Source organism: Leptosomus discolor, chromosome 16, assembly GCF_034619465.1.
Source record: "Leptosomus discolor isolate bLepDis1 chromosome 16, bLepDis1.hap2, whole genome shotgun sequence".
In the NCBI taxonomy this organism is placed as follows: domain Eukaryota; kingdom Metazoa; phylum Chordata; class Aves; order Leptosomiformes; family Leptosomidae; genus Leptosomus; species Leptosomus discolor.
The window spans coordinates 16,769,911-16,783,073 of record NC_141406.1 but is presented as its reverse complement, the minus strand read 5'-3'; the positions used below and the strand labels follow the sequence as shown (position 1 = coordinate 16,783,073).

Below are 13,163 nucleotides of genomic sequence, written 5' to 3'. Positions count from 1 at the left end.
TTTCTATCTGTCTCATTCCTGACCTTTGTCGTACGTGGTGCTACAGTACTTCTGGGAAGTCTGCTCTTACAGTCTAAATGTGCTGTCACAGAGTTGTACTGACTTCATCACCTACGCAGAAACAAAACCTTGTGATCTTGAACAAATCTGTTGCTGGAAGAGGTGCCTGGAGATAGAAGCTTTGTGCAGAAATGACCTCTGTTAGGAGAAGTCCGTTTGGGTGCTCCAGAGAGACCCAGCAGAGCTGAAGCTGTGTGTGAGCTGCCACTCCCCTCTGCAGCCTTCCTGCCTACTGGGCATGTCACCGCGCCTTGTCCATGCGCTCGTCAGCTTGGCTGGTTCATCCCAGGTCGTGTTCCGTGGGGAGCGGGCACTGCCACTCTTGACTAAGAAACAAATCGTGACCGTCGCGTGGATCCAGGTACATGCCTACCCTGGTTGGGTTCTTGAGCAGGTGCTGTTAGTTAAGTCACTAGTTGTCTTGTCACTCAGAAGTGATTATTTTCAAAGACTAGCTAGTCTTTGCAATGACTTCAGTACTTCCCCTTCATAATTACCAGATTTTAGCCATCTGGGTTCTGGCGAGATTCAGTACTCGGCTTGGTTAAGTGCCTCTGTACATGGACAAATACCTGCTGGTGTGACTAAGCAGTCTGTACCTGAGGCAGCCTCCACTTTCCACCCTTTTCAGAACGGCCAGCCATTACGGCTGTTGGACGTGAGCATGCTTGGGTTCCGAGATTATGCTGAAATCACAAAACAGGAGAAAGCTGGCAGAAAAAACAAATATTTTATTGGTTATTGGACTCAAAATTGGACATAGCACTTTCCATCTCCAAATTGCTGGTATGTGAGTCACCGTCTCTGCCTTCCAGCTGTCTTGATTTTGGCAAATCCCATTTTATCCCAGTTTACTTCAGTGAGGACAAGAGCATGTGTTTCCAGAACAACCCTCATTGTTTCTAGAATGGCAGCAATCAAACAGCAGCCGAAAAACAGGCCGATGTACCACAGATAATAGAAAAGTGCAGGACACATAGGGATTTTAGAGATAGAGAGTGAAGCCAAGAGGGTCCAGTCTTCTGGGCAGAGGAAGAGTACCTGGATTTGGAGAAAACCAAAAGCGTGGAGGTAGTTTTGAAAGGCCAAACTTCCAGGACCCATCTGCTGTGCCAAAGAGGAGCTGGGGGTAGTAGGACACGTCCTGCTGGGGAGTGGGGATGTGGAAGGAAGCAGGTGGCAAAGCAATTTGCTGTAGTTTTGGATAAGATGGTCTGTTGATGGCTTCCATGTAGGCAGGCCTGAGCACTGCCTTGGCGGTGACAGGGATTGTAATAAATTTGTGTCTCATCTGGTAATTCAGGTCCTATTGCATAGGAAACACTCACCTGCAGGGTGTCTGGCGCCTGCATGCTGCGAGACTGAAAGGAGGCTTTGCGGTCAGGGGCTTGCCAGGATTTTCCCATGAGGGTGTGTTGTCCTGTGGTTTGTGTGCTGCTGGAGCCAAGTGCTCCCTTGGCTGGAGAGCCAGCCGGTAACTGTGCTGCACCGTGACTGGATGTGCAAATGTGCCATTAATGTTGTCTGCTGGAGTTGCTGGCCTGGAAAGAACAGCGTAGTGCTGACAACAGCCACCGTAGTGTTACTTATTGTTATGTCCAGATGTCAGGATTTTGATCATCTTCTGTATCTCGCTGCAAGATGCCAATTACAGTGTTAGTTTAATCAGCAGTTGCGCAGCTGGGAAAAGACCTATTGCCCTGACGGTGAGTCCAGATCACCTGTGTCGGGACTGTCTGTGCACAGGAGTGCTGCACTAGCTGACATGGATCTTGAAAATTCCCTGCTGCGTTTGGTGTGAATGCCGGGCCTCATGACTGTGGGCTGACCAGATGCTTCAATGTCTCATTTCTGGATTTTATTGTGAGGTTTCAGTGTGATCCACCTAAACTTCCACAGCCTGCCAGCATGCAAAATGGAGAAATGCTGAAGAGGGGGGGCAGTCATTTGAGCTGCTACTCAGATGAGTAATTCGAAGTGAGACAATGAAACTCTGTGCTGGAACACTCAAGCTGAATAGCAAAAAGAGTTCTTGTGGTGGATGTCTTCCAGTTTAGGACATGATTTTTATTATTCCCTCTTTTCCCTTTGTACTGCTTTTTCATTTGTTTTTGCTTTTAAGGGTGTAAGAACAAATAGTAGCATATGTTTGTGTATTCTTGAGCTCTGCAAAGGTTCTCAACACTTTCAGCATTGTTAGAATTGGGACAATTGTGTGCAGATGTGCACTGGCAGTTACATATTAAATGTTAATACAATTTAAATAACGGTACAGTGCTGAAACTAAACAAAGCACTCGGTAATATGGTGTTAAAAACAGCCCTACCACTGCCCTGCACTTCACTGAGAAGCTGCCTACAGGTGTCATCTAATCCATTCATTTTAAGTTTTGTGTAATTCTGTATCTATTATATCTCTAATAATATCTTACCAAGATTGTTGTTACTTCTGAGAAGGGTGAAAGGTGGCTTATCTTTTCTTCTGTGATACCTTTAGCCAGAAATTGGGCACAGCTTTGTCCCTGTTGACTTGAGGAGTTCTGGAAGATGCTGTATTTGCGTCTGTGCCCATCAGCCTTAAACACAGGAGGCTGGCAGTGCTTCGTCTGCGCTGCGTTTGGGCATCACCACGTTGGTTGTTACTTGTCTAGAGCACTTTTCTCCATGCCCAGCTAGTTCTTGCTATTACATGAGGTTTAGGAGTTGTAGCTGATACAGGCAGGGAGGTTGTCTGTTGCCACACATGGTTATGACAGGTGGGGGTGCCCCCTGAAGAGGGGATCCAGGCTGTAGCTGCTGCTTCTAGAGCGAGCCTGAAGCGCAAGAATGGATCAGCAGCAATGAGCTGTGTGAAGAGCTGGGCTGTTAACTTAAGCTAAGCAAAGATTTGACTATTACTGATGATTCCATTTAATTCAGGTGGGCAAGTGATCTGCGCACAGTCTCCCACTGGAGGTAGTGGAAGCACAATTAATAAAAATAATTAAATGCTCTTTGGATAAAACAAGGCATGGTATTTTACACACACACCCATCCTCTTTTTCTGTATAGGCTCAATGGGGCTTAGAGGAAATTTCCATTTCTGAGCTGTGCCGTTCCTGTAAGAGACACCTTGGAAATGGGTAGAAGGTAAAGAAGCTGTGCTGCAGAGACAATAAATCTGTCAGATCTTGGCTTGTTCTTTAGTGTGGGCTGATGGCAGTGGTTCAGGTGCCAGCTGAGTGTACGGGCTGTGAGGGGAAGCTGTTACCTGGGGTGCAACCTTAACTTTGTGAGAGCAGTTCGGTTCACATGGACAGCAAGCAGTATTCATGCATGTGCTGCATGTGTTCTGAATTAAAGCGCATTCTTCCCTCTCCTCGCATTCCTAAAATCCCACAGCAGAGATTTGTCCTGTATTTTTCTCTAAAATTTGGCTGTAAAGCAGTTACAAGGGAGAGGACAGATTCAACCTGGTGCCTGGCCCCAAGAAGCTGTAGCGACTGTTCCCACACTTTCCTCCTTTTCGTTCATCACACGTGTCGTGTTCGTCAGCCGCGGGCCTGGCTCGCCTGGGCAGCAGAGAGGGGCTGGCTGGGGGACGCTGAGCTGTCCCGCACGGGGCAGGGGGTCCGTCTGCCCAGGAGGCGTTCTGCAGACTCGGAGCAGGCCAATTAAGTGTATCATAGATTATTCGTGCTATTTTTGGCATCATCTCCTGATCTGGAAAACCAAGGGAGCATTGTGGAAAAAGCGTTTTGGATGTGTTTGCCTTTCCTGTCCAGATAGCTGGTTGTCCAGGGTCCGAAGCTGACACTAATGTAAAGGTGTTTTGAATTTCCTCCCCTGAGTACAATAGGAGTCTTTGTCTAAGGCTGAGGCATTTATTTCAGGTTTCCCATGTTTGTTTGAAAGTAATTTTCTGCTCCAAGTTCTTCTGATGCCGTTCCAGTTTCGTTCTCCTCTCTCCATTATCCAATTGCAAATCGGCCAGCAGTTCGTTTTGTAAATGAGTCTCCGAGTGTGAAGCTCGATGACAGAAGTGCTGGAGGAGCCCTAGCGAGGCAGCTGGGCAGCAGAGGGACCACCAGCAGGAGGGGTGCGCAGGGCAGGGAGGAGATGCAGGTGGAGGGCAGAGCCCCGGGGCGGCGGGGCCGAGGGGTCCTGGCCCTCAGCAGCAGGAGATCCCGAAGCCGAGCTGGTCTTTGTCGCTGCATTCCTTGAGGGTGGCCTGCAGCCAGCAGGGTCTCTGCTGGGGGCTCGGAGAGGATCGACCATGCGCGTTGACTGCTGCACATCAGACTCCTGAAAGGGTCACCCTGCTTCGAGAGAAAGGCGGGGCTCCCTGCTTTCTGCCTGGCTATCTCAGCGTGTCTGAAGGCAGCCGGGTGACAGTATGCTCCCAGAGGGCTCCTGCATTCCAGTTAACCCCCCAGTTCTAGCTGTTCTAAAGTACTGGGCAGGATAGTATACTGCTTATAAATAGAGAGTATAATATGGGCTGCTGTTAGAAAAATGCTTATACCCTGGTACTAAATCGTACTGCAGAAACATGAGCTCGTGCTTCAGACTTACAAGAGACGGTGGTAAGACAGGACTGAACTCATGTGGCTGCTGCTTCCCTCTAACTCTTGCAAGCATTGTGTATGGGACACACTAAGGATCTGAACAATTTGTTGCCATGAATTCTACTGGGAAAAATGGTATGAGCCTGAAGAGTTGTACCAGAGCCTGCTACAGATGCCAGTACAGCATGAGTATTTGCCTAGATCCCTGGTCCAAAATGTTATTATCTGGTAAGAAAAGCATTAAGTTGTCTTGGGCTTCCTTTACTGGGCTTGTTTTATCTAGCAGAATCCTGGGAAAGGTAGAGGTCTGATTCATATTCATATATGCTCTTTCTTGTGCTACATTTTTATCTTCATTGCGTGTTTTGCGTTAATACAAACCAATTACTGTTGCTCTGCCTAAAACAGTTCTTGCATATTGGTATTAGAAGGGTTAATAAAAAATGCCATTTCAATGATGGCATTTCCATTCTAATCCTGTTTCAGATTGCATGTGCAAATTTAATAATCAGGGTCTGGACGGTTAGCTGGTTGGGGTCTCAGGTGATGAGGATCAAAAAACTAACAGGCATGTTTGTATTTGCGTTGCTTGGACCCTGCAGCAGTCAGTCAGTGGGAGCTCCTAGTAGGATGGATAGAAATTCTCCTTGTGCGTTGAATGGGTTGTAATAAACACAGATGAAAAATACTAGCCTGTACAGAAACTACACTGGTCAATAAATTGAGCAGTACAAATAGGGCTCGTGCTTAGAATTGTAGAGAGAGATTAGGCCTGGTTAGGCAGGTATTGACCCTGCCATCAGCCGCCTCCATAAAACTGGAGTTTCCAGTTAGGAAGGTCTTCTTTCGCGTTCTTCTCTTGTTCATGCAATTTTTGTAAAATTAAGTTGACGGTAAAGAAAAGCACTAAAAGCTATATTCTTGCTGTGAAAATGTGTCACGTTCTGAAAAGCATGGGGCAAAAAGGCAGGTCTGATAAATGGGGGGGGAATTTGAATGAGATGGGAAGACCTGTTACCTTTGGGCTCGGTCCTGTGCTGGGAGTAAGGCAACTTGAGATCACTGGCATTCTGTGCTTGGACTCGCTGTATGAGCAGCCTCTGTTACAGGGCCAGTTTTCTGCGTGGAATTCTCAAGTGCCAAATATATTTTGCAAGTTAGTTAATTAGAATAGTGTATTTTTGCTTCCAGAATATCAACAGTGCTTTCAGTAGTATTATGGATAAAAAGCACTAATTATTCCCTGCCCTCCTTCCCAGGCCCTCTCCACTTGGCTGTGTGAAGTCTGTGAACTGGCTGAAGTGAGGCTAGTTGTCCAGTAGATTAAAGAATGACTGGCTATTTGAGACCGCAGTATGGTGACAGTTTCAAACTGAAAAAGGGTTGGTTTAGATTAGACATTAGGAAGAAATTTTTCCCTGTGAGGGCGGTGAGACACTGGCACAGGCTGCCCAGAGAAGCTGTGGCTGCCCCCTCCCTGGCAGTGTTCAAGGCCAGGCTGGATGGGGCTGGGAGCAACCTGGTTGGTGGAAGGTGCCTGTGCCCATGGCAGGGGGGGTAGAACTGGATGAGCTTTAAGGTCCCTTCCCACCCGAACCATCCTGTGATTCTATGGTCTCATTTCCCAGAACTAAAGGTCCATAGGTGCACGGGATTACTCGCTAACAACCTTTCAGATCAGCTGTTTGGTAGAGCTGTCTTTCGCTTTTTAATCTTCTTCCCTTCCCAGAAGGCTCTGGCTGGTAGTGCCGTGTCCCGCTCTCCCTGTTCTGCTCCAAGGCTGGCAGTGGAGACGCCGGGAGATGCGCTGTGCAGAACAGAGTGGGGTCTGGCTGGGTGCAGGTGGTGTTAGCCCATGGCACACTAGTGGATCTGGAGATGGGAACAGGAGGGCACGTATTCGATCACGCTAACGCAAGGAGAGGAGAAAATAGTTCCCATTGAGGGAGATGCATCTAGTGGCAAATTGCAGCTGAGAGTGAGACTTTCTTTTTGCACAGCACCTCGTTCCTGGAAAGTATGATGCAGAGATTGGAAAAAATGAAAAAGATGATTCCAGCTCTTTGTGTTGCACTGAGGATGCAAAGAGCCATGGGTTAGAAAGCACCTGCTGTTCATTCGTGTTGTCTTTAGCAAAACATCACTCTCTTGTTGCTTTAATCTTCTTAAAAGGAATCAATAGTTTTTTCTTACCTGGGCTCACCGGAAAGTTAATGTAACTTTTACTGTAGAGTGAGTAGTCTCCTGTCTTCACATAGCATGATTAAAAATGTAGAGTTTGCTGAAGCGTGGGAAGACTCTGTCTGTGTCAGGACTGGAAAGCTACTCCTTGTCTCATTTCTTCAGCTGCAGCGGCTGGCTCCCTGCCTTTACTTTTCCTCTCCTCTTCCAAAGGGCGATTCTTACCATTTCCTCTTCGCAGATTTTTTTCTCTTGATAGCGGTGTCTTCATTCCAATGCTAAACTAAGTTGTGAATGCCTCCTGGGGAGGAAATAGGTGATGTGAATGCTTTTTTTTTAAAATTTATTTTGTTAAAAATCTCTGGGGAACACAGTGTGTGGAGAGTGTTCTGTATAGGCTGGAAACTGGAGGAGAAAGGAAGGAAGGAAGGGGTTTTTGCAGGAGAAAAATTGGCCGAAGTCTTCCTTTCAGTTATGATTAATAGGTGGGATTTTTTCAGCTCTGAATGCTGTGTTTGTATGCAAATCAAGTGGTTTCCAGGGGGGACTTCCAGGAATAGATGTGTGGAGGGGATAAAAGCACTTTCCAGAAAGGATGTTGGAAATGCATGGTACTGCGTGCATGCTGCTGGTGATTCTCATCCCTGTCTTGTTTTCTTCTGTCATCTGGGGCCTGTGGTGTCTCCTCTGTGAGCAGAGCTTGAGGGATGAGAACTCCCCTTTCTCAGCGTTTGAGGTGTGCTTAGCACTCCACAAAAGCGACAGGGTTGGATGGGCAGGCGCTAGAAACCAGTGTCCCCAGTGCAGCCGCTGGTGCATCCCGGCTAGGCAGGGCCCTTCTCTGGCGGCGAGGGGGGTAGAGTTCTTGGGCAGGCGATGGTGAGCACAGCAGGCCTGCTACTCCTCTGCAAAGTGCTCTGAGACCTGTGGACAGGCTTTTTTCCCCCCCTCCCCTCTTTTGTGACGTTGCAGCTGTGTTTCTCCTGCTGGGAGCTGATGTCACTGGGATTTCTGTGTGAGAACCAGGAGTGGGGCAGAGGCTTCACCTGTGTTCTGTTTAGTTTGCCTTTTCTCTGTTTCCTCACAGGGTCCGTTTTCCTTTATGGGAGGCATGAAAGATAGCTGTTGCTGTACATATAGTTGAAGAGCAGGGTACCTCTTGTCCTACAGCCTTTGGGTGTATAGGTTGGGGTGTGAGAGAGGATTGCACTACGTGGGAATCTTGGAAACAGAAGCCGTAGTACTCCTGTCTTCTGTAGGCTGTGGGAGGCTTGTCAGCATTGCCTGTGGCATCCATCTCCCTCCTGCCTTTGCCGTGAAACCCTGTATACAAGTGAATTTGGGGGTTCTGGGCTTAGCTGACTGTTTGCAGTGATGGAGAGGCCGCGTGTTCCCTGATGTGCCATCTGCCCTGGTAGTATGGGTTTTGAGAGAGGTGACAGCAGGCTTCTGCCTTCCTGTAAAGCCCGAGATGTTGGAGGTGCCTACAGACAAGATGAAGTTCCGTTGCTGGCAGCCTTGTGTTTGTGCGCTCATCCCTGGTAATTGAATCAGGCAGGCACATTTGTCCTGGACCAGCCTTGTTGGCTGGATAGGTCCCTATCAGAGACATGCTGCATCAAACTGCCTCTGTCATCAGGTGGTAAAGGAAGAAATTAAATGATAATTCTGGGAAAAAGAGGACTTAAAAGTGTATGCTGTGATTTAGCTGACAGCTAGCTCCCTCCAGGAGGACCAGTGCTTGATGGCCACTGCACGTTGTTCATTCTTTGTATTTTTCTTTGATTGAAAGCTTCATGCAAGTAATCTAATTAACATTGAATTGGGTTTCCAGTACAGTAGCTTGTTTGGTTCAATAAGAACACATTTATATTAAAGGTTAATGAAAAGAATTTTGCTTTCATTGAATTCATTAAAAGTGGTTCTACAATCAGGGTTTACTAATGGAAAAGAGATGAAATATTCATGTCTATAAATTTCTCATGTCATTTCTGATTTTCCTTAATCTCTGCCTCCCTGGATTGAATTCTAAAAGTGTCTGAAAGCTCTAATGAAATACCCCTTTGGATATTAATTGGAGATTTATCCTGTTTAAGTAAAAAGCCTTCCACAGATGTATACTTAGTGTAACTTGAATACAGGTTTCTGTTACAGCTGGAGAGAAGTAGTGATGAGGTCTTCTCCATGAAAGCAATGCTAGGAGCGATATATATATATATATATATATATATATATATATATATATACACACACACACAGACACACATGTGTATATGTGTCTATATACTGCACCCAACAAGTGTGACAATGCTGGGCAGTGTCTGCATTAGGGGATGTGTGCAGAGAAAGAAGGTTCAGCTCCTGTCTGGATCTTTGCATCATGTTTCTTTGCAACTTGAGCTTCCAGTACATTTTGGTCTCTGCTAGTACTAGATGTTTATGTTGGACTCATTTGCAATAACTGATGAGAAAGGAAGCGAGTTATTTGTATGCTGTGTGAGCCAAGAGGACAGAAATGGAGGTCTCAAGAGTGAGCGTTTGGTTATCAGTAGTTAAGAATAAGTAATTTGCCATATCCAAGGGGAAAGCTTCGCCTTAATAGTAATTACCGTCCCTTGTCTCCAGAACAGTTCAGATGCCTTGCAGAGGTTGAGAAAGTCATCACACCAAGGAGATAAGTGACTAGTGGCAGTCACAAACCAAACTGTGGTGTTGTTTTTTTCTGATTATAGCCAGCGTGACCAAAGAAGCCAAAATGGGATTGTGTAGCCCAGCATCCACCAGCACGAGGTCACGAGCAGATTGGTTATTTGTGACTTCTTCCAACTAAGTAATTGGCATTTCTTCTTCCCTTTGGCTTTTCAGGCATACTTCCGACAGGGTGTGGCCCTTCAGTATCTTGGACGTCATGCAGATGCACTGGCAGCGTTTGCGTCAGGACTGGCTCAAGATCCCAAGAGTCTTCAGCTTCTGGTTGGCATGGTCGAGGCCGCCATGAAATCTCCCATGCGAGGTAAGCACCAGGAGACTTTCTCAAGGGTGGTGGTGTGCTGCTGAGGTACTTGGAGGTGGTAGTTTCAGTCCACAGATGACTATGCCAGCATCTGAGGCAGGAGAACCTGGAGGCCTGAAAGGAAAGATTTCAAGATGTGGCTTCTGCTGAGTCAGCAGATGCTGAGAAAGGAGCCCAAAGGTGGAGGAGGAACAATAAAACATTATTCTGATTCATTGGGGCAGCAAGATGGTGATACCCAGCTCAAGAGGCACTGGGGATGAATCAGACTGGTGTTGTGCAGCAGTTCCAACAGAGCCCTTGCTCTTTTGCCTGGTGTCAGTGCAGATAGAGAGGTGTGTGCTACTGCGCCCCTGGCTTTATTATGACTTGGAACAACTTCCTACATGGTCTGGTGCTTGGCCATTGGGAACAGGGAGTCTTAAATGCTCTGGGACAGTGTTTGCCCAGAAGAACGCATCAGCGGCTTTTCCATGGTACTGTCTTTCAAAACATAGCGTTCCAGAAGGCAAAACAGGCTGCTCTGCTAATTCACTTATATTCAGGAAGAGTGTTGAAGTCACGTGAACCTTGAAGCCATATTAGCTGTATGGCGTTTTGCCTCTCTTTCATATTGTCCCTGTTTCCAGGATTTTCCTTTCTAGAGGAAGGAGGTCATCTCCTCTTCGCCCTGTTTCTCTTGCAGGCTTTGTGTTGCAGTGTCCTAATGGTATTTCCGAGGAGGGAACATGGCAATTCTCATCCTCAGCAAATGCTGCTGGGGGGCCCAGGGCTTAGTGGCCAAGAAACGCTGAAATGAAAAAATAGCCCCGTTGGTGTTTCCTTTTTTGCAGTGCTTTTCTCCATCCTCTAAAATGAATTCATCTGGAAGTTTCTGTCCTATACAGCAGTTACCTTGCGAAGTGCATATCATTTGATACCCAAAGACATGTGGCAGCTGCTTAGAACGCAGATGATACGATATTTTTGTGTAAGCATCCCCAAATTTGGCTGGATGATCTTGCTGTCCTATTGCACTGCAGCTCCCTGCTGTGCTTCTCAGTGTTGCTGCTTTCCAGTTATTGTCCTCCCACTGCCTGGTTTGGCAGATTTTATATCAGGCTTGCTTATGAACTATTAGTTTTGCTTTGGGAGTGTGTATATACTGTACTACTGTAACGACTGCTCACAGTCTCGGTCCCGCTGATGCTAGGCGCTCTGCAGGCACTTAAGCAGTTGTTATGTGTTGTTCTGGTCCCCTTTCCAAGAGCTTGCCGTCTGGGAGAGAGATAGAAGGTCTCTCTGGGTATTGACTGTGGTGTAAAGCCAGTCCCTTGTAGCTTGATTCCAGCAGGATAATAGATTGTTTGATGCTACGGATAGACTGGTGTGAGTAGTAGCTTGCAGGGTACTTGCATTCAGGAAATGGAGTGGAGCAGCCAGAAAGGCAGAGAGGCTCTGAGTGTCGGTGGCGTGCTGAAGATTATTAGATGCAGTCGTGGAGGGATTCAGGGAGAATGAGTCGGCAGGATGTAGCGATGAAGTGAAACTCCCGGAACTCCCCAAGAACTGACCCACTGTTGCTGCATCTTTCACCGGGTTGTGGCTATGTTTCTTCCCTTACTGTTCGCTGTTGTACAGGAGCAGTAATGAACTCCATGTCTGACCTTCTATGACCATGCTGGTTCTCCCTTTGCTACTGGATGTCAGGGTTCCTTCAGAGTTACAAGCATTTCCCTTGTGTTTTCCTTTTTCTTCTGTTCTCCTTGTCTGTGCCCCTCTCTCTCCCTGTGTTTGCCTGGATTACCTGGTGAGGATCGTAAGTAAGCTGCTTAAGACAGGAACTAAGTTTGTACCTGCTCTTGCAGTGATAAGCACGGTAAGTGGTGGCATGTTACAGCAACTATTTCTGTCCTCTTATGCCTGCATTTGATCCCAGGATCTAACTGGATGTTGGAAACTGGCATTGTGTTCATACTGTTTGCATCTTCAGGGAAGTGTTAAAATCCTCTTTTATTGTTGTTTATACGCTTGGTGATTGTAGAGAGGCAGAAATGATGAAAACAGGGAGCAAGTGGCTTTCTGAGGTGGTTGTGGTAGTGATTATTCAGGTGAGAGCATCTTATCAAGAAATGCCACTTCGTCAGCGAATTCTGGAGTCATGTTATATTAATGTCCTTATTGAGACATGCAGCCGAGATGTTTTATTGTCTGAATGATGGAAGCAATTAGACCAATTATACGTAGTGTGGCAGGTCCAGTGCTGTCACTCTGCAGATGTACCTTCTCCTGCAGAAGAAGGGGCAGCTTCTTTCTGCAATATTTGTCACCTTTCTTGGTGCACACTGTGTGCTGTGGTATCTGGACAGGCACAGATTTTGGAGATGTTCAGCTGAAAGTTTGCGCTGAAGGAGCAGAAACTGCAGTGGTCTTAGTGCTGGGGGCCCATTTCCAGTTTCCTACAAAACTCTACGTGTGTTTCCTGTATTCCTTCTGCCGTTAGGCCAGTCTTCAGACTTAAGTATGAGACTGCTCTGCACGCTTATGCTGTCTTCCCGAAGTGCTTTCTGCAAGGAAAGTATCAGCTTGCTGGTTATCTGTCTTGATGTACTAGGTACTGGATGATGCGTTTGAACCTTGAGTTTCTGTAACAGATCTGGGTTTGATTTGGGCAGTTTGGCCCTTGGCTCGCCTGTCATTGAGTTACCAAAAATGAAGATGAGTTGTGAAGGTGATTTCTAGATGCAAATAGCTTGGTTTCTTGAGTAACTGCCTTTGGTTTTGTATTTCAGAGTCCCTGGAGCCCACCTATCAACAACTGCAGAAGATGAAGCTGGACAAAAGCCCCTTTGTTGTGGTGTCTGTGATTGGCCAGGAACTTCTGACTGCGGGCCACCATGGGGCCTCTGTGGTGGTGCTAGAGGCTGCCCTGAAGATTGGCACTTGCAGCCTAAAGCTGCGGGGATCAGTGTTCTCTGCACTCAGCAGTGCGTACTGGTCCCTTGGGAATACGGAGAAAAGCACTGGATACATGCAGCAGGACTTGGATGTAGCCAAGACTTTAGGTAAGACTTTAGGTAAGCTTTCCCTCGCTTGAGTGCTGGATTGGTACAGATGGAACAAATTAATAGCTGCGTTAATGGTCAGCATCTCTCTAATGCTCAGGTTTCTGTGGGATTTCACAAGCTGCTGAATCAAATCTGAAATTTCTGAAGTGTGCAAACTACAGGCTTGTGCATCCCTGTTTACCTCTGTTTGTGAGGGGGTGGATGATCAATGAAGGTTTTACAGAGTCCTCTAATTTTCTGCTGTCATGTGTGTGGGAACTGGTCTTATCCCCTTTGTGGACTTGGGCTCAACATCGTAAATGAATCTTAAATGAAG

General features: G+C 46.8%; 1 protein-coding gene across 2 annotated transcripts in view; it reads left to right on the top strand.

Annotated features, from left to right (window-relative positions):
- The window catches only part of TTC28 (tetratricopeptide repeat domain 28), a 178,634-nt gene that overhangs the window by 99,280 nt on the left and 66,191 nt on the right, over positions 1-13,163 (top strand). For both annotated transcript variants that reach the window (XM_086473965.1, XM_086473966.1), the window contains exons 3-4: positions 9,653-9,800; positions 12,572-12,844. In XM_086473965.1, the coding sequence (XP_086330091.1) occupies positions 9,653-9,800; positions 12,572-12,844 (421 nt within the window). The remainder of the gene's footprint in view (positions 1-9,652; positions 9,801-12,571; positions 12,845-13,163) is intronic.